The following is a 20945-nucleotide window of genomic DNA, read 5'->3' on the forward strand; positions in this document are numbered from 1 at the left end:
TGCCTTCCCCCCAACTTTGTGCCGTCTGCAGACTTGGATATACAACTCTCTATTTCTTCATCTAAGTCATTACTAAATATGGTGAAAAGCTGAGGCCCCAGTACTGATCCCTGAGGAACACCACATCACATACCATCAATCAGAGAACACTCCATTTATCCTGCCTCCTAACCAATTTCAAACCCAATTAAGGTAATTGGCAAAAGAACCAGAGGCGAGATGAGAATTTTTTTACACATTGAGTTGTTCTGATCTGGAATTCACTGCCTGAAAGGGCAGTGGAAGCAGATTCAATAATAACTTTCAAAAGGGAATTAGGTAAATGCTTCAAAATGAAAAATTTGCAGGGCTATAGGGAAAGAGCTGGCTCCAGGGGCCGATTGGCCTACTCCTGCTCCTATTTCTTCTGACTGGGACTAATTGGAAAACTCTTTCAAAGAGCCGGCACAGGCACAATGGGCTGAATGGCCTCCGCCTGTGCAGTAAGATTCTATGATTCCTAAGTCAAAAGGCTCCAATTCCAAGCATTCTTAAGCTTTGCAAATAATCTCTTGGGTGGAACGTTAGCGAACGCCTTCTGGAAGTCCATATAGACAACATCCATAGACACTCCCATGTCTACCATTGGTGACATCACTGGGAATTTTCTCGAGGGCTATCTCCATGAGAATATCACTGGGAATCTCTCACCAGGGAATCTCTCTCACTGGGAATATAGGAACCAGAAAGGCCATTCAGCCCCTCGAGCCTGCTCCGCCATTTGATAAGATCATGGCTGATCTGTGATCTAACTCCATATACCTGCCTTTGGCCCATATCCCTTAATACCTTTGGTTGCCAAAAAGCTATCCATCTCAGATTTAAATTTAGCAATTGAGCTAGCATCAATTGCCGTTTGCGGTAGAGAGTTCCAAACTTCTACCATCCTTTGTTGGTAGAAATGTTTTCTAATCTCACTCCTGAAAGTTCTGGCTCTAATTTTTAGACTGTGCCCCCTACTCATAGAATCCCCAACCAGCGGAAATAGTTTCTCTCTATCCACCCTATCTGTTCCCCTTAATATCTTATAAACTTCGATCAGATCACCCCTTAACCTTCTAAACTCCAGAGAATACAACCCCAATTTGTGTAATCTCTCCTCATAACTTAATCCTTGAAGTCCGGGTATCATTCTAGTAAACCTACGCTGCACTCCCTCCAAGGCCAATATGTCCTTCCGAAGGTGCGGTGCCCAGAACTGCTCACAGTACTCCAAGTGCAGTCTAACCAGGGTTTTGTATAGCTGCAGCATAACTTCTGCCCCCTTGTACTCCAGTCCTCCAGATATAAAGGCCAGCATTCCATTGGTCTTATTGATTATTTTCTGCACCTGTTCAATACACTTCAATGATCTATGTACCTGAACCCCTAAGTCCCTTTGGACATCCACTGTTTTTAACTTTTTACCATTTAGAAAGTACCCTGTTTGATCCTTTTTTGACCTCACATTTGCCTACATTGAATTCTATTTGCCACAGTTTTGGCCATTCACCTAATCTATCAATTTCCCTTTGTAATTTTATGTTTTCATCTACACTGCTTACAATGCCACCAATCTTTGTATCATCGGCAAATTTAGATATGAGACTTTCTATGCCTTCATTTAAGTCGTTAATAAATATTGTGAATAATTGAGGCCCCAAGACAGATCCCTGCGGGACTCCACTAGTCACATCCTGCCAATGTGAGTACCTTCCCATTATCCCTACTCTCTGTCGCCTTTCACTCAGCCAACTTCCTAACCAAGTCCGTACTTTTCCCTCGATTCCATGGGCCACGACCTACTCCGTTAATGGTAGGGCGTTGGGGAGAGTTATAGAACAAAGAGATCTCGGAGTACAGGTTCATAGCTCCTTGAAAGTGGAGTCACAGGTGGATAGGGTGGTGAAGAAGGCATTCGGCATGCTTGGTTTCAATGGTCAGAACATTGAATGCAGGAGTTGGGATGTCTTGTTGAAGTTGTACAGGGCATTGGTGAGGCCACACTTGGAATACTGTGTACAGTTCTGGTCACACTATTATAGAAAGGATATTATTAAACTAGAAAGAGTGCAGAAAAGATTTACTAGGATGCTACCGGGACTTGATGGTTTGACTTATAGGGAGAGGTTAGACAGACTGGGACTTTTTTCCCTGGAGAGTAGGAGGTTAAGGGGTGATCTTATAGAAGTCCCCAACTCTTTACAATCTATATTAACGATTTGGAGGAGGGGACCGAGTGTGACATATCAAAGTTTGCAGATGATACAAAGATGGGAGGGAAAGTGGAGAGTGAGGAGGACATAAAAAACCTACAAGGGGATATAGACAGGCTGGGTGAGTGGGCGGAGATTTGGCAGATGCAATACAATGTTGGAAAATGTGAGGTTATGCACTTTGGCAGGAAAAATCGGAGAGCAAGTTATTATCTTAATGGCGAGAAACTGGAAAGTACTGCAGTACAAAGGGATCTGGGGGTCCTAGTGCAAGAAAATCAAAAAGTTAGTATGCAGGTGCAGCAGGTGATCAAGAAGGCCAACAGAATGTTGGCTTTTATTGCTCGGGGGATAGAATATAAAAACAGGGAGGTATTGCTGCAGTTATATAAGATATTGGTGAGACCGCACCTGGAATACTGCATACAGTTTTGGTCTCCATACTTAAGAAAAGACATACTTGCTCTCGAGGCGGTACAAAGAAGGTTCACTCGGTTAATCCCGGGGATGAGGGGGTGGACATATGAGGAGAGGTTGAGTAGATTGGGACTCTACTCATTGGAGTTCAGAAGAATGAGAGGCGATCTTATTGAAACATATAAGATTGTGAAGGGGCTTGATCGGGTGGATGCGGTGAGGATGTTCCCAAGGATGGGTGAAACTAGAACGAGGGGGCATAATCTTAGAATAAGGGGCTGCTCTTTCAAAACTGAGATGAGGAGAAACTTCTTCACTCAGAGGGTGGTAGGTCTGTGGAATTTGCTGCCCCAGGAAGCTGTGGAAGCTACATCATTAAATAAATTTAAAACAGAAATAAACAGTTTCCTAGAAGTAAAGGGAATTAGGGGTAACGGGGAGTGAGCAGGAAATTGGACATGAATTTAGATTTGAGGTTAGGATCAGATCAGCCATGATCTTATTGAATGGCGGAGCAGGCTCGAGGGGCCGATTGGCCTACTCCTGCTCCTATTTCTTATGTTCTTAAGTCTATAAAATAATGAGGGGCATAGATAAGGTAGATAGTCAAAATCTTTTCCCAAAGGTAGGGGAGTCTATAACGAGGGGGCATAGATTTAAGGTGAGAGGGGAGAGATACAAAAGGGTCCAGAGGGGCAATTTTTTCACTCAAAGGGTGGTGAGTGTCTGGAACGAGCTGCCAGAGGCAGTAGTAGAGGCGGGTACAATTTTGTCTTTTAAAAAGCATTTGGACAGTTACATGGGTAAGATGGGTATAGAGGGATATGGGCCAAGTGCAGGCAATTGGGACTAGCTTAGTGGTATAAACTGGGCGACATGGACATGTTGGGCCGAAGGGCCTGTTTCCATGTTGTAACTTCTATGATTCTATGATTCTAACAGTCTCTTATGTGGGACCTTATCAAATGCCTTCTGGAAGTCCATATAAATAACATCCATTGATATGCCCCTGTCCACTACTTTAGTCGCCTCTTCAAAAAATTTAATCAGGTTTGTCAGGCACGACCTACCTTTCACAAATCCATGCTGGCTCTCTCTGATTAATTGAAAATTCTCGAGGTGTTCAGTCACCCTATCCTTAATTATAGACTCCAGCATTTTCCCCACAACAGATGTTAGGGTAACTGGTCTATAATTCCCTGGTTTCCCTCTCCTTTCTTAAAAAGGAGTGACATGTGCAATTTTCCAATCCAGAGGGACAGTTCCTGAATCTAGAGAACTTTGAAAGATTATAGTTAGGGCAGCTGCAATGTGCTCACCTACTTCCTTTAAAACCCTGGGATGGGAACCATCTGGTCCTGGGGATTTGTCACTCTTTAGTGCTGTTATTTTCTTCATTACTGTTGCTTTACTTATGTTAATTTTATCGAGTCCCTGTCCCCGATTCAATATTAGTTTTCTTGGGATTTCCGGCATGCTATCCTCTTTTTCTACTGTAAATACTGACGCAAAGTAATTGTTCAACATGTCCGCCATTTCCCCATTGTCAATGACAATATCCCCACTTCCAGTTTTTAAGGGGCCAACACTGCTCCTGACCACCCTCTTTTTCCTCATATCACCATAAAAGTTCTGATGTGGAGATGCCGGTGATGGACTGGGGTTGACAATTGTAAACAATTTTACAACACCAAGTTATAGTCCAGCAATTTTATTTTAAATTCACAAGCTTTCGGAGGCTTTCCCCTTCGTCAGGTGAATTTTCACATCGTTCACCTGAGGAAGGAGGAAGCCTCCGAAAGCTTGTGAATTTAAAATAAAATTGCTGGACTATAACTTGGTGTTGTAAAATTGTTTACAATTATAAAAGTTCTTGTATTGGTTTTGATATCCCTTGCGAGTTTCTGGGATCCGTCCCTCTCCCACAGCCCTGGTATTTGTCTCTATCAGCCCCGCCCACAGACCAGGCCCCGCCCACTGACCAGACCCCGCCCACTGACCAGGCCCCGGCTCCGCCCATTGACCAGACCCCGCCCCCGGGCCAGGCTCCGCCCACCGCGCCCATTACGTCAGGCGCGGCCTGCGGGCCGGGATTGAGGCCTGGGTCTGGGCGCGATGGTTGTCCGCCTGCTGTTCGCTCTGTGTGCGGGGCTCGGGATGCTGGGTCCCGGCCCCCGCGGCCTGTCCGCAGCCCCGGCTCTGGTCCCCGCCTTCACCTGGCAAAAAATCACCTGCTCGGCCTGCAGAGCGCTCTTCACCGCCTTGGACATCGCGCTGCAGGTAAGGCCGGGCCTGGGGGAGGGAGAGGGGGACAGAGTGAGGGAGTGAGAGAGGGTGAGAGAGAGAGGGGGGGTGAGTGAGAGAGAGGGGGGGTGAGTGAGAGAGAGGGGGGGTGAGAGAGAGAGGGTGAGAGAGGGAGAGAGAGGGTGAGAGAGAGAGAGGGGGGGTGAAAGAGAGAGGGGGGGTGAGTGAGAGAGAGGGGGGGTGAGTGAGAGAGAGGGGGGGTGAGTGAGAGAGAGGGGGGGTGAGAGAGAGAGGGTGAGAGAGGGAGAGAGAGGGTGAGAGAGAGAGAGGGGGGGTGAAAGAGAGAGGGGGGGTGAGTGAGAGAGAGGGGGGGTGAGAGAGAGAGAGGGGGTGAGAGAGAGAGAGGGGGTGAGAGAGAGAGAGGGGGGGGTGAGTGAGGGAGAGAGAGAGAGAGGGGGGGTGAAAGAGAGAGGGGGGGTGAGAGAGAGAGGGGGTGAGAGAGAGAGAGGGGGGGGTGAGTGAGGGAGAGAGAGGGAGAGAGAGAGAGAGGGGGGGTGAAAGAGAGAGGGGGGGTGAGTGAGAGAGAGGGGGGGTGAGAGAGAGAGAGGGGGTGAGAGAGAGAGAGGGGGTGAGAGAGAGAGAGGGGGGGGTGAGTGAGGGAGAGAGAGGGAGAGAGAGAGAGAGGGGGGGTGAAAGAGAGAGGGGGGGTGAGAGAGAGAGAGGGGGTGAGAGAGAGAGAGGGGGTGAGAGAGAGAGAGAGGGGGGGTGAAAGAGAGAGGGGGGGTGAAAGAGAGAGAGGAGGGGGTGAGAGAGAGAGAGGGGGTGAGAGAGAGAGAGAGGGGGGGTGAAAGAGAGAGGGGGGGTGAGAGAGAGAGGGGGGGGTGAGTGAGAGAGAGAGGGGGGGGTGAGGGAGAGAGAGAGGGGGGGTGAGGGAGAGAGAGAGGGGGGGTGAGGGAGAGAGAGAGGGGGGGTGAGGGAGAGAGAGAGGGGGGGTGAGGGAGAGAGAGAGGGGGGGTGAGGGAGAGAGAGAGGGGGGGTGAGGGAGAGAGAGAGGGGGGGTGAGGGAGAGAGAGAGGGGGGGTGAGGGAGAGAGAGAGGGGGGGTGAAAGAGAGAGAGAGGGGGGGTGAAAGAGAGAGAGAGGGGGGGTGAAAGAGAGAGAGAGGGGGGGTGAAAGAGAGAGAGAGGGGGGGTGAAAGAGAGAGAGAGAGGGGGGGTGAAAGAGAGAGAGAAAGGGGGGGAGAGAGAGGGGGGGGTGAGTGAGAGAGAGAGGGGGGGGTGAGGGAGAGAGAGAGGGGGGGTGAGGGAGAGAGAGAGAGGGGGGGTGAGGGAGAGAGAGAGAGGGTGGGTGAAAGAGAGAGAGAGGGGGGGTGAAAGAGAGAGAGAGGGGGGGGTGAAAGAGAGAGAGAGGGGGGGTGAAAGAGAGAGAGAGGGGGGGTGAAAGAGAGAGAGAGGGGGGTGGGAGAGAGGGGGGGGTGGGAGAGAGAGGGGGGGGGTGGGAGAGAGAGGGGGGGGGTGGGAGAGAGAGGGGGGGGGTGAGAGAGAGGGGGGGGGGAGGGAGATGGAGAGAGGGGGGGGAGGGAGATGGAGAGAGAGGGGGGGGAGGGAGATGGAGAGAGAGAGGGGGGGGAGGGAGATGGAGAGAGAGAGGGGGGGGAGGGAGATGGAGAGAGAGGGGGGGGGAGGGAGATGGAGAGAGAGAGGGGGGGAGGGAGATGGAGAGAGAGAGGGGGGGGAGGGAGATGGAGAGAGAGAGGGGGGGGAGGGAGATGGAGAGAGAGAGAGACGGGGGGAGAGGGAGAGAGACGGGGGGGGGGGAGAGGGAGTGTGAGAGACAGACAGAGGGACGGAAAGAAAGGAGAAGAGAGAAAGAAGGAGTGGGAGAGGGGAGAGAGAGAGACAGACAGACCTTTCAGGTTGTGGACGTCGATGGCAAGGCCGGCATTTATTGCCCATCCCCAGTTACCCTGAGAGGGTGGGGGTGAGCCGCCGCCTTCTTGAACCGCTGGGAGTGAGTTTGATACAAACTGAGGGGTTTGCTGGGTCACTGCAGAGGGCAGTTAAGAGTCATGATGTGGAGATGCCGGTGATGGACTGGGGTTGACAATTGTAAACAATTTTACAACACCAAGTTATAGTCCAGCAATTTTATTTTAAATTCACAAGCTTGTGAATTTAAAATAAAATTGCTGGACTATAACTTGGTGTTGTAAAATTGTTTACAGTTAAGAGTCAACAACGTTGCTGTGGGGACTGGAGTCACATATCGGCCCAGACCGGGGGAAGGACGGCAGGTTTCCTTCCCTAAAGGACATTAGTGAACCAGTTGGGTTTTTATGACAATCCGACAGCCTCATGGTCACTTTTACTGAGACCAGATTTTTATTTCCAGATCATTTAAACTGAATTTAAATTCTCACACTGGCCACGGTGGGATTTGAACTCACATTCTCTGGATTATTAGTCCAGTAACAGAATCACTACACCACTGTACTCGTGATTACTGAATTCCATAGATAAATAGATTAAAACTAAGCAAAGTTAAAAGGGAAGTATTTGATAAAACCAGGAGTAAAAACGATTTGATGAAAAAACTTGCAAATATTGTAAAAGGAAATGGGGTTTTTTATAAGCATATAAAAAGTAAAAGAACATTTAAAGAGCGAGTAGGATCACTTAACAACAACTCCCATTTATTTTGCGCCTTTAATGTAGTAAAACGTCCCAAGGCGCTTCACAGGAGTGGTTATCAAATAAAATTTGACACTGAGGCACATAAGGAGATATTAGGACAGGTGACCAAAAGCTTGGTCAAAGAGGTAGGTTTTAAGGAGCGTTCTGAAGGAGGAGAGAGAGGTAGAGAGGCGGAGAGGTTTAAGGAGGGAATTCCAGAGCTTAGGGCCCAGGCAGCTGAAGGCACGGCCGCCAATGGTGGAGTGATTAAAATCGGGGATGCTCGAGAGGCCAGAATTGGAGAAGCGCAGAGATCTCGGAGGGTTGTAGGGCTGGAGGAGGTTACAGAGATAGGGAGGGGGTATCACTTGAGCATAAAGGAAAGAGTCTGATTGTAGAGGATGAAGTTATGTGGCGATATTAAATAATTATTTAGCGCTGGGGGCAGCACCCTGGGCGGTGTAGAAGAAGGAGAGAGCAGAGGATCTGAGCACAATTTTCACTCCTCCTCAAATATGCAAGTTGTGCTGTGGGACTTGGAGAGTAGCCTTGTAAAACCTTTATTGAAGACCAGGTAACGGGAGACCAGTTAGTGTAAAGTCAGTGAGACTCCTACCACTGAGCCAAGCTGTCACTTAGTTATACATCAGCTCACTTATTGGAGGAATAATTGGTCAGTTCTCCACGAGCCCTGGTCTGAGCAGGTGCAGAGAAATGTCACTCTCCCTGGACTGACCACTTTTAATTCAAGCCCTGTGCAATCTTGCAGTGAGAAATCTGTTCAAACACAAGGAATAGTTTTTGTAGCAGAGCATTAACACTAAACTACATAAAAAATCAATGGAAAACAATTCCAAATCGACTCAGCCAGCCTTCCTTTCCCATTTTCTGTTGGTCCTGTTTTTATTTTTTAACATTTTTTTCTATCGTGTATTTTTTTTAAACTGCCCCGATTTCTCTCTCCATCCCCCTGGTTCCCACTTTCTGTTTGAAATGTACCTGTGGTTTGATAAGTACATGTGGTTCTTGATTTGCGGATGACTTGACTTTGAGGCAATCGAAAGCCAGGAATGATGACATTTGCAACTTAGATGTGACCCGTTTTACAAGATCAAAACGCAAGGAGAACGTACAGATTGCAGAGTGAGCGTTTGTCTGGGTGGGTAAATTTCTACAATGGGCTCAGTGTCATGAAATTTGAGAGCGCCAAAAAAAGTGATGTGCAGTAATGGGTAGTTTCGATCAGCCTGTGGGTTTGTGGCCAAGAATTGTACAAACGGTGAGGTGCTGTGCTGTGTCCTCCACTCAACTTGCCCGCTGTGTAAATATTCCTGATAGAAAATAGGAGCAGGAGTAGGCCATTCGGCCCTTCGGTCCTGCTCCACCATTCAAAATGATCATGGCTGATCCTCTATCTCAATACCATATTCCCGCTCTCTCCCCATACCCCTTGATGCCTTTTGTGTCCAGAAATCTATCTCGCTCCTACTTAAATATATTCAGTTACTTGGTCTCCACAGCCTTCTGTGGTAGAGAATTCCACAGGTTCACCACCCTCTGAGTGAAGAAATTTCTCCTCATCTCAGTCCTAAACGTCCTACCCTGTATCATGAGACTGTGACCCCTCGTTCTAGACCCCCTCAGCCAGGGGAAACATCCTCCCTGCATCCAGTCTGTCTAGCCCTGTCAGAATTTTATATGTTTCAATGAGATCCCCTCTCATTCTTCTAAACTCGAGTGAATACAGGCCGAGTCGACCCAATCTCTCCTCATATCACAGTCCTGCCATCCCAGGAATCAGTCTGGTGAACCTTCCCTGCACTCCCTCTGTGGCAAGTATATCCTTTCTTAGGTCAGGAGACTAAACTGGCTTAGTGGCAGAAGGCAGAGGGTGATGGTCGAAGGTTGTTTTTGTGCCTGTGGCCAGTGGGGTACCACAGGGATCGGTTGCTGGGTCCCTTGCTGTTTGTGGTCTACATTAATGACTTGGATATGAATGTAAAAGGTATGATCAGTAAGTTCGCTGATGATACAAAAATTGGTAGGGTGGTAAATAGCGAGGAGGATAGCCTCAGTCTGCAGGACGATATAGATGGGTTGGTCAGATGGGCGGAACAGTGGCAAATGGAATTTAACCCGGAAAAGTGCGAGGTGATGCACTTTGGAGGGACTAACAAGGCAAGGGAATACACAATGAATGGGAGGACCCTAGGCAAGACAGAGGGTCAGAGGGATCTTGGTGTGCAAGTTCACAGATCCCTGAAGGCGGCAGAACAGGTAGATAAGGTGGTAAAGAAGGCATATGGGATACTTGCCTTTATTAGCCGAGGCATAGAATATAAGAGCAAGGAGGTTATGATGGAGCTGTATAAAACACTGGTTAGGCCACAGCTGGAGTACTGTGTGCAGTTCTGGTCGCCGCACTACAGGAAGGATGTGATCGCTTTGGAGAGGGTGCAGAGGAGATTCACCAGGATGTTACCAGGGCTGGAGCGCTTCAGCTATGAAGAGAGACTGGGAAGATTGGGTTTGTTTTCCTTGGAGCAGAGGAGGCTGAAGGGGGACATGATTGAGGTGTACAAAATTATGAGGGGCACAGATAGGATGGATACTAAGGAGCTTTTTCCCTTCGTTGAGGGTTCTATAACAAGGGGACATAGATTCAAGGTAAAAGGCGGGAGGTTTAGAGGGGATTTGAGAAAGAACTTTTCACACCAGAGGGTGGTTGGAGTCTGGAACTCACTGCCTGAAAGGGTTGTGGAGGCAGGAACCCTCACAACATTCAAGAAGCATTTGGATGAGCACTTGAAATGCCATAGCATACAAGGCTACGGACCAAATGCTGGAATATGGATTAGAGTAGACAGGGCTGATGGCCGGCGCGGACACGATGGGCCGAAGGGCCTCTATCCGTGCTGTATAACTCTATGACTCTATGACTCTAAAACTGCACACAATACTCCAGGTGTGATCTCACCAAGGCCGTGTATAACTGCAGTAAGACATCCCTGCTCCTGTACTCAAATCCTCTTGCAATGAAGGCCAACATACCATTTGCCTTCCTAACTGCTTGCTGCACCTGCATGTTTGCTTTCAGTGACTGGTGTACAAGGACACCCCAGTCCCTTTGTACATCAACATTTCCCAATCTATCACCATTTAAATAATACTCTGCCTTTCTGTTTTCTTTCCGAAGTGGATAACTTCACATTTATCCACATTATACTGCATCTGCCATGTATTTGCCCACTCACTCAACTTGTCTAAATCGCCTTGAAGTCTCTTTGCATCCTCCTCACAACTCATGATCCCACCTAGTTTTGTGTCGTCAGCAAACTTGGAAATATTACATTTGGTTCCCTCATCCAAATTATTGATATATATTGTGAATAGCTGGGGCCCAAGCACTGATCCCTGCGGTACCCCACTAGTCACCACCTGCCACCCCGAGAGAGACCCATTTATTCCTACTCTCTGTTTTCCTGTCTGTCAACCAATTCTCAATCCATGCCAGTATATTACCCCCAATCCCATGTGCTTTAATTTTGCACACTAACCTCTATGCGGGACTTTATCAAATGGCTTCTGAAAATCCAAATACACCACATCCACTGGTTCTCCCCTATCTATTCTACCAGGTACATCCTCAAAAAACTCCAGTAGGTTTGTCAAACATGATTTCCCTTTCATAAATCCATGTTGACTTTGTCTAATCCCGTTGATGTTTTCTAAATGTCCTGTTATCACATCCTTTATAATAGACTCCAGCATTTTCCCCACTACTGATGTTAGGCTAACCGCTCTGTAGTTCCCTGTTTTTCTCTCTCCCTTTTTTAAATAGTGGGGTTACATTTGCCACCCTCCAATCTGCAGGAACTGTTCCATAATCTATCGAATTTTGGAAGATGACAACTAATGCATCCACTATTTCCATGACTACCTCTTTTTAGTACTCTGAGATGCAGATTATCAGGCCCTGGGGATTTATCGGCTTTCTGTCCCATTAATTTCTCCAGCACTCTTTTTTTTTTTACTAATACTAATTTCCTTTAATTCCTCCTTCTCACTTGACCCCTTGGTTCCCTAGCATTTCTGGGAAGTTATTTGTGTCCTCTTCCGTGGAGACAGAACCAAAGTATTTGTTTAATTGCTCTGCCATTTCCCTGTTCCCCATTATAAATTCTCCCGTTTCTGGCTGTAAGGGACCTACATTTGTCTTCACTATCTTTTCTTTTTACACACTTGTAGAAGCTTTTACAGTCCACTTTTATGTTCCTTGCAAGTTTACTCTCATCCTCTATTTTTCCCTCTTAATCAATCTCTTGGTCCTTTTTTGCTGAATTCTAAACTGCTCTCAATCCTCAGCCTTGTTACTTTTTCTGGGAACTTTATATGACTCCTCTTTGTATCTAATACTATCCTTAATTTCTTTTGTTAGCCATGGTTGGGCCGCTTTTTCCTTTTGTGTTTTTGAGCCAGAAAGGAATGTATAATTGTTGCAATTCATGCATTCGTTCCTTAAATGTTAGCCATTGCCTATCCACCGTCATGCCTTTTAATGAAGCTTCCCAATCTATCATAGCCAACTCACTCCTCATACCTTTGTAGTTTCCTTTGTTTAGATTTAGGACCTTAGTTTCAGATTGGACTACTTCACTTTCCATCTTAATGAAGAATTCTATCATGTTATGGTCACTCTTCCCTAAAGGACCCCGCACAACAAGATTATTAATTAACCCCTTCTCATTGCACAATACCCAATCTAGGATCGCCTGTTCCCTGGTTGACTCTTCAACGAACTGGTCTAAAAAAACCATCTTGTACACACTCCAGGAATTCGTCCTCCACAGTATTATTGCTAATTTGGTTTGGCCAGTCTATATGTAGATTAAAGTCACCCATGATTACTGTAGTACCCTTGTTACATGCATCTCTAATTTCCTGTTTGATTCCATCCCCTACATTACCACTACTGTTTGGAGGCCTATAGACAACTCCCACCAGTGTTTTCTGCCCCTTGGTTTTTCTTAACTCCACCCAGACTGATTCTACATCTTGATTTTCTGAGCCAATATCCTTTCTCACTATTGCTCTGATTTCATCCTTTACTAACAATGCCACCCCCACCTCCTTTTCCTTTTTGCCTGTCCTACCTAAATATCGAATACCCTTGGATATTCAGCTCCCAGCCTTGGTCACCCTGCAGCCATGTCTCTGTAATTGCAATTATATCGTATCCGTTTACATCTATTTGCGCTGTTAATTCATCTACCTTATAACGAATGCTTCGTGCATTCAGATACAATGCCTTTAGATTTGTCTTTTTAACATTTTTAGACATCTTAACATTTTTTGTACTATGGCCCAATTTGTCTTATTACCATTTTTTCTTACCCCGGACCCTATTGTTAGTGTACTCTTTTGTTTGTACGCTCTGTCCCTCCTGACACGATCTGATTATCCTTACCCCATTCACTTTCCTGCACTGCTTCCTTGTCTTTTCTCTTTAGCATTCTAGATTTCTCTCCACCGGGACCCTTCCCCCGCCCCCCCCCCCCCTTACTTAGTTTAAAGCCCTATCTACCTCCCTAGTTATTCGATTCGCTAGAACTCTGGTCCCAGCATGGTTCAGGTGTCGTCCGTCCCAGCGGAACAGCTCTCTCCCCAGTACTTCTCCCACACCAATCTTTGATTATCTACACAAAGTCTTGCGTATGATGTGCCTTCCTGTCCACAGATTTTAATTCCGTTACCTCACAGCCCAGGACTCCCTCACAGTGCAGTTTGCTCGATCCACAGGATGCACTGCAGCATCTCCCCAAGCTAAGTCAGCAGCATCTCCCAAACCCGCAACCTCCACTGCCGAAAGGTTCAAGAATAGCAATGTCGTGGGTACGTCATCGCCTTCTGAGTCACACCCCATCCTGACTTGGACAAATATCGGCCGTTCCTTCATCGTCGCTGGGTCAAAATCCTGGAACTCCCTTCCTAACAGCACTGTGGGAGAACCTTCACCACACGGACTGCAGCAGTTCAAGAAGGCGGCTCACCACCACCTTCTCAAGGGGCAGCTCGGGATGGGGATTAAGTACAGTCCCACTAGTGCCACCCACATCCTGAGAACAAATTAAAACAGCCTCACTCCTGGTCCTGCTCCATACTGAATAATTTCCAACTGCTGCATTTTCATGATCATTGTATTCTGAGCATTAAAATTAGTACGGGATAAAAATATATTTCATAAAGGGACAAATATAAAATAAGAACATAAGAAATAGGAGCAGGAGTAGGCCATTCGGCCCCTCGAGCCTGCTCCACCATTCAATAAGATCATGGCTGATCTTCGACCTCACTCCACTTTCCCGCCCGATCCCCATATCCCTTGATTCCCCGAGAGTCCAAAAATCTATCAATCTCAGCCTTGAATATATTCAGTGACTCAGCATCCACAGCCCTCTGGGGTAGAGAATTCCAAAGATTCACACCCTCTGAGTGAAGAAATTTTCCTCATCTCAGTCCTAAATGGCCGACCCCATATCCTGAGACCACAACATGTAATTCTAGACTCTCCAGCCAGGGCAAACAGCCTCTCCACATCTACCCTGTCAAGCCCTCTAACTATATGATGGCTCCTCGTTTACAGGCTTCAAAGTGGCCTTAGACTCTGTGTATTACACTGTGGACTGTAACGTTACTCTGTATAAATTATAATACATTGTGTAATATGCCTAGTATACTGTAATACACACTGTTACTGAACTAAAACCCCTTGTGCATATTATAATTGTGTCACTGGGTGTAATGGCCCTGTGTATACTGTAATACACACACTGTGTCACTGGGTGTAATGGCCCTGTGTATATTGTAATACACACACTGTCACTGGGTGTAATGGCCCTGTGTATACTGTAATACACACACACTGTCACTGGGTGTAATGACCCTGTGTATATTGTAATACACACACTGTGTCACTGGGTGTAATGGCCCTGAGTATACTGTAATACACACACACTGTCACTGGGTGTAATGGCCCTGTGTATATTGTAATACACACACTGTCACTGGGTGATGGCCCTGTGTATATTGTAATACACACACTGTGTCACTGGGTGTAATGGCCCTGTGTATACTGTAATACACACACTGTGTCACTGGGTGTAATGGCCCTGTGTATACTGTAATACACACACTCTGTCACTGGGTGTAATGGCCCTGTGTATACTGTAATACACACACTCTGTCACTGGGTGTAATGGCCCTGTGTATACTGTATACACACACTGTCACTGGGTGTAATGGCCCTGAGTATACTGTAATACACACACACTGTCACTGGGTGTAATGACCCTGTGTATATTGTAATACACACACTGTGTCACTGGGTGTAATGGCCCTGAGTATACTGTAATACACACACTGTGTCACTGGGTGTAATGGCCCTGTGTATATTGTAATACACACACTGTCACTGGGTGTAATGGCCCTGTGTATATTGTAATACACACACTGTGTCACTGGGTGTAATGGCCGTCTGTGTATTACACGGATTGACGCTGTCATTCGTTCATTGTGCTAATTTGCATTTTCTGCTCTAACAGTTGGACAGTAACTTGGATGAAGTGGCTGTTCTCGCCACGAAGGTGTGTATCAGACTGAAACTTGCACCTGAGGATATTTGTGCCCAGGGCCATCGATCTCTTCAAGCACGATGTAATTGTTGTATCGGTTGATTCTATCCTGAAGCCCTCTGAGATCTGCGGCCTGTTGCTGGGCACTGACTGCGGTCACTGGGACATCTACTCTGACTGGAACGTGACTCTCCCGGACATACCAAAACCGCATGTGGTTCCCCCGAAATTGCCCCGACCGGGGGCACCGGTCACTCGGGTGCTCTTCCTAACGGACATTCACTAGGGACAAGGAATACACCCGGGGAGCGACGCGGACTGCAAAGACCCCTTGTGCTGTCGGAAGGGCTCGGGGCCACCCCCCCCACATCGGAAAGGCTCCGGCAAGTGGGGAGAATACAGCAAGTGTGACCTTCCTCTGCACACCATCGAGAACCTGTTGCAGCACCTCCAGTCCGACCATTTCGACCTGGTGTACTGGACAGGGGATATCCCGGCACATAATGTCTGGCACCAGACTCGGGCAGACCAAATCCTGGCCCTGGACACCATCAGCAGCCTGGTCCGTCGGTACCTGGGCAATATCCCTGTCTACCCGTCAGTGGGTAACCATGAGAGCACTCCGGTCAACAGCTTTCCTCCTCCGTTCATCCATGGAAACCAGTCCTCCACCTGGCTCTACCACGCTATGGTGGAAGCATGGAAATGCTGGCTACCCCTGGAGGCCCAAGAAACACTCCGGTACAAGAGAGGCTGCTTCCGAGTCTGAGTGAGGGGTGGGTGGGTGGGGGTGGGTTACATACGGAGCTCTCGGTGGGTGAAGTTCCTCTTTCCGTGAGTATGACGAGATGGTCCCTCCTGATACTGGCACTGACCTTCACCCACTCAGTAAAGGAGCAGTGGTGCCCGCTAATCAGAGAGAACATCGGGCATATCAGCATGATTCAATTGGATCAATTGATCCCACCCCTTCTGCAGCCCATCTACACTCTCCCCTATCATGGACTCTCCCCACCCATTCAATCTCCCCCGACAGCCCATCTACACTCTCCCATCACCGACTCTCCCACCATTCACTCTCCCCATCACCGACTCTCCCCACCCATTCAATCTCCCCCCACAGCCCCTGTACACTCTCCCCCATCACCGACTCTCCCCACCCATTCAATCTCCCCCCACAGCCCCTGTACACTCTCCCCCCATCACCGACTCTCCCCACCCATTCAATCTCCCCCACAGCCCCTGTACACTCTCCCCCATCACCGACTCTCCCCACCCATTCAATCTCCCCCACAGCCCCTGTACACACAGCACAAGGTCCCAGGTTTGATCTCTGGCCTTAGTTTGCTGATCTCAGCCAGGCAGCAATGGGGGAATCAGTGATCACTCTCCCCACCGTGGACTAGGGAACTTTACACTGAGCAAGGGAGGATCTGTGAATCGCACCAATGAACTAAAAAAAGAACAAAGCCGGATTTGATCTCTGCTATTTTTTTTTCTGCCTCTCTTCCGATATTTCCTCCCCTGCTCTGCTGAGAAACTGTCGACCCTTCGGGGCACCTCATCCAAGTGGCTATTAAGCCTGACTCTAGGCGGTGAGGTTCGGCAGCATTCCACCGTGTGGGGCGTCACTAATGCCCCATCCTCCCCTCGCGCGACGTCCACACATTCTCTTTCCAGCAAAGTGTCGCTGAATGGTACTTGGGCGGAGGGACCCCTCCCCGGGCGTAGCCCAGGGATACTGAACATAATGGCAGCCCCCTGACTGCTGCCTCTTACAGGCCAAACCTTTATTCAATAAAACGCACAGTGGATCAGCTCATAGGGAGGAAGCTGCGAATCGGGGGGGGAGGGGGGTCCTCTGCTGCGAGCCTCGTACCCCAAGATATCTTGTCCTGTGTTTTTGTCCTGCTTTCTCTCCCCCCTGGCAGGGGGCAGTGATGGTGGCGGATATATCGCATTAGCTCCGTGCTGATGGGACTGGCTGATGCTGCAGGAAGCACAGATAAAGACCAGCACCAAGTGCTGCTGCCATTTAAAGGGTCTCTGTCTCTTTGGCTGGGGGAGGGGGAATGACTTTTTATTCTGTCTGTGCCACTTTAAACTCGCTGCCCGTTTGCTTTTTCCGATGTTTCCCATTGCGGCTCTTTTAGCAGCTGACCCGCCCGATTACTCAAAACACTCACAGCTCCTGTGGTTGGAGAGGGGAAACTATCAGACCACAGGCAGCGGTGACTCAATGTTGCTGTTTGCTCATTCTGTGGTGCAACTTCTGTGAGTGGGGCGGTAATTTCAGTGTGTGCGAGAAACGGACGCACAAATCTGGTAAACAGCTCCCCGTGATGACCTTTCACCTTTGAGCTCCTGCAACCAAGTATTGGGTTTATCGAACTCTGCCCCCTCGTGCTCAGGGACCTCTGGTATATGGGGGAGGGAAGGAAGAGAAACCTCGAGTGGCCCATATGAGGTGCGGGGAGGGAGGGAGGGGGGAGGTGCGGGGAGAGAGGTGGAGGGAGAGAGGAGGTGTGGAATCCCGCGGTGTGGTGGGAGGGGGAGGTGTGGGGAGGAGGAGGGGGGAGGGAGGTGTGGAATCCCGCGGTGTGGTGGGAGGGGGAGGTGTGGGGAGGAGGAGGGGGGAGGGAGGTGTGGAATCCGCGGTGGGAGGGGGAGGGGGGAGGTGCGGGGAGGAGGAGGGGGGAGGGAGGTGTGGAATCCCGCGGTGGGAGGGGAGGGGGGAGGTGCGGGGAGGAGGAGGGGGGAGGGAGGTGTGGAATCCCGCGGTGTGGTGGGAGGTGCGGGAGTGGGGGGAGGTGCGGGAGTGGAGGGAGGTGCGGGAGTGGAGGGAGGAGGGGGAGGTGTGGAATCCCGCGGTGCGGTGGCCCTGGGAAAGGTTGTGTTAGTGTGGGGGAGTCTGGTTCGGCCGATGTGCCCGTTTGGTGAGCTGTGTGTGTGTTCCTCACTCCCAGGTGGGCCGGGTTTTACACGGTGAAGCTCCAGCCTGGATTGAGACTCGTCTCCCTCAACATGAACTTCTGTTCTCATGAAAACTTCTGGCTGTTGGTGAACTCGACTGACCCGGCCCAGCAGCTGCAGTGGCTGATTGGGGTCCTGCAGGACTCAGAGAGCAGTGGTGACAAGGTAACGGAGGGGGAGGGGGCGGGCAGGGGGGCGGGGGGTGTAAACTGGGGCTCAGTGGGCCTCACACTCGCCTCTGAGTCAGAAGGTCATGGGTTCAAGCCCCACTCTAGAGACTTGAGCACCAAATCCAGGCCGACACTCCCAGCGCAGAACCGAGGGAGCGCCGCACTGTCGGAGGGTCAGTACTGAGGGAGCGCCGCACTGTCGGAGGGTCAGTACTGAGGGAGCGCCGCACTGTCGGAGGGTCAGTACTGAGGGAGCGCCGCACTGTCGGAGGGTCAGTACTGAGGGAGCGCCGCACTGTCGGAGGGTCAGTACTGAGGGAGCGCCGCACTGTCGGAGGGTCAGTACTGAGGGAGCGCCGCACTGTCGGAGGGTCAGTACTGAGGGAGCGCCGCACTGTCGGAGGGTCAGTACTGAGGGAGCGCCGCACTGTCGGAGGGTCAGTACTGAGGGAGCGCCGCACTGTCGGAGGGTCAGTACTGAGGGAGCGCCGCACTGTCGGAGGGTCAGTACTGAGGGAGCGCCGCACTGTCGGAGGGTCAGTACTGAGGGAGCGCCGCACTGTCGGAGGGTCAGTACTGAGGGAGCGCCGCACTGTCGGAGGGTCAGTACTGAGGGAGCGCCGCACTGTCGGAGGGTCAGTACTGAGGGAGCGCCGCACTGTCGGAGGGTCAGTACTGAGGGAGCGCCGCACTGTCGGAGGGTCAGTACTGAGGGAGCGCCGCACTGTCGGAGGGTCAGTACTGAGGGAGCGCCGCACTGTCGGAGGGTCAGTACTGAGGGAGCGCCGCACTGTCGGAGGGTCAGTACTGAGGGAGCGCCGCACTGTCGGAGGGTCAGTACTGAGGGAGCGCCGCACTGTCGGAGGGTCAGTACTGAGGGAGCGCCGCACTGTCGGAGGGTCAGTACTGAGGGAGCGCCGCACTGTCGGAGGGTCAGTACTGAGGGAGCGCCGCACTGTCGGAGGGTCAGTACTGAGGGAGCGCCGCACTGTCGGAGGGTCAGTACTGAGGGAGCGCCGCACTGTCGGAGGGTCAGTACTGAGGGAGCGCCGCACTGTCGGAGGGTCAGTACTGAGGGAGCGCCGCACTGTCGGAGGGTCAGTACTGAGGGAGCGCCGCACTGTCGGAGGGTCAGTACTGAGGGAGCGCCGCACCTGTCGGAGGGTCAGTACTGAGGGAGCGCCGCACTGTCGGAGGGTCAGTACTGAGGGAGCGCCGCACTGTCGGAGGGTCAGTACTGAGGGAGCGCCGCACTGTCGGAGGGTCAGTACTGAGGGAGCGCCGCACTGGAGGGTCAGTACTGAGGAGCGCCGCACTGTCGGAGGGTCAGTACTGAGGGAGCGCCGCACTGTCGGAGGGTCAGTACTGAGGGAGCGCCGCACTGTCGGAGGGTCAGTACTGAGGGAGCGCCGCACTGTCGGAGGGTCAGTACTGAGGGAGCGCCGCACTGTCGGAGGGTCAGTACTGAGGGAGCGCCGCACTGTCGGAGGGTCAGTACTGAGGGAGCGCCGCACTGTCGGAGGGTCAGTACTGAGGGAGCGCCGCACTGTCGGAGGGTCAGTACTGAGGGAGCGCCGCACTGTCGGAGGGTCAGTACTGAGGGAGCGCCGCACTGTCGGAGGGTCAGTACTGAGGGAGCGCCGCACTGTCGGAGGGTCAGTACTGAGGGAGCGCCGCACTGTCGGAGGGTCAGTACTGAGGGAGCGCCGCACTGTCGGAGGGTCAGTACTGAGGGAGCGCCGCACTGTCGGAGGGTCAGTACTGAGGGAGCGCCGCACTGTCGGAGGGTCAGTACTGAGGGAGCGCCGCACTGTCGGAGGGTCAGTACTGAGGGAGCGCCGCACTGTCGGAGGGTCAGTACTGAGGGAGCGCCGCACTGTCGGAGGGTCAGTACTGAGGGAGCGCCGCACTGTCGGAGGGTCAGTACTGAGGGAGCGCCGCACTGTCGGAGGGTCAGTACTGAGGGAGCGCCGCACTGTCGGAGGGTCAGTACTGAGGGAGCGCCGCACTGTCGGAGGGTCAGTACTGAGGGAGCGCCGCACTGTCGGAGGGTCAGTACTGAGGGAGCGCCGCACTGTCGGAGGGTCAGTACTGAGGGAGCGCCGCACTGTCGGAGGGTCAGTACTGAGGGAGCGCCGCACTGTCGGAGGGTCAGTACTGAGGGAGCGCCGCACTGTCGGAGGGTCAGTACTGAGGGAGCGCCGCACTGTCGGAGGGTCAGTACTGAGGGAGCGCCGCACTGTCGGAGGGTCAGTACTGAGGGAGCGCCGCACTGTCGGAGGGTCAGTACTGAGGGAGCGCCGCACTGTCGGAGGGTCAGTACTGAGGGAGCGCCGCACTGTCGGAGGGTCAGTACTGAGGGAGCGCCGCACTGTCGGAGGGTCAGTACTGAGGGAGCGCCGCACTGTCGGAGGGTCAGTACTGAGGGAGCGCCCGCACTGTCGGAGGGTCAGTACTGAGGAGCGCCGCACTGTCGGAGGTCAGACTGAGGGAGCGCCGCACTGTCGGAGGGTCAGTACTGATCTGTGGGGGTACTGAGGAGCGCCGCACTGTCGGAGGTGCCGCCTTTCGGATGAGACATGAAACCGAGGCCCCGTCTGCCCTC

General features: G+C 51.0%; 1 protein-coding gene across 1 annotated transcript; it reads left to right on the forward strand.

Annotated features, from left to right (window-relative positions):
* Positions 1 to 4679: 4679 nt before the first annotated feature.
* smpd1 (sphingomyelin phosphodiesterase 1) lies at positions 4680 to 18453 on the forward strand. Its single transcript, XM_067985529.1, is given in 5 exon segments — positions 4680 to 4931; positions 15168 to 15254; positions 15256 to 15938; positions 18164 to 18335; positions 18418 to 18453. Coding segments are annotated over 5 exon segments (1143 nt in total). The 5' UTR covers positions 4680 to 4766.
* Positions 18454 to 20945: the final 2492 nt, after the last annotated feature.

Source organism: Heptranchias perlo, chromosome 6 (assembly GCF_035084215.1).
Source record: "Heptranchias perlo isolate sHepPer1 chromosome 6, sHepPer1.hap1, whole genome shotgun sequence".
Lineage (NCBI taxonomy): Eukaryota > Metazoa > Chordata > Chondrichthyes > Hexanchiformes > Hexanchidae > Heptranchias > Heptranchias perlo.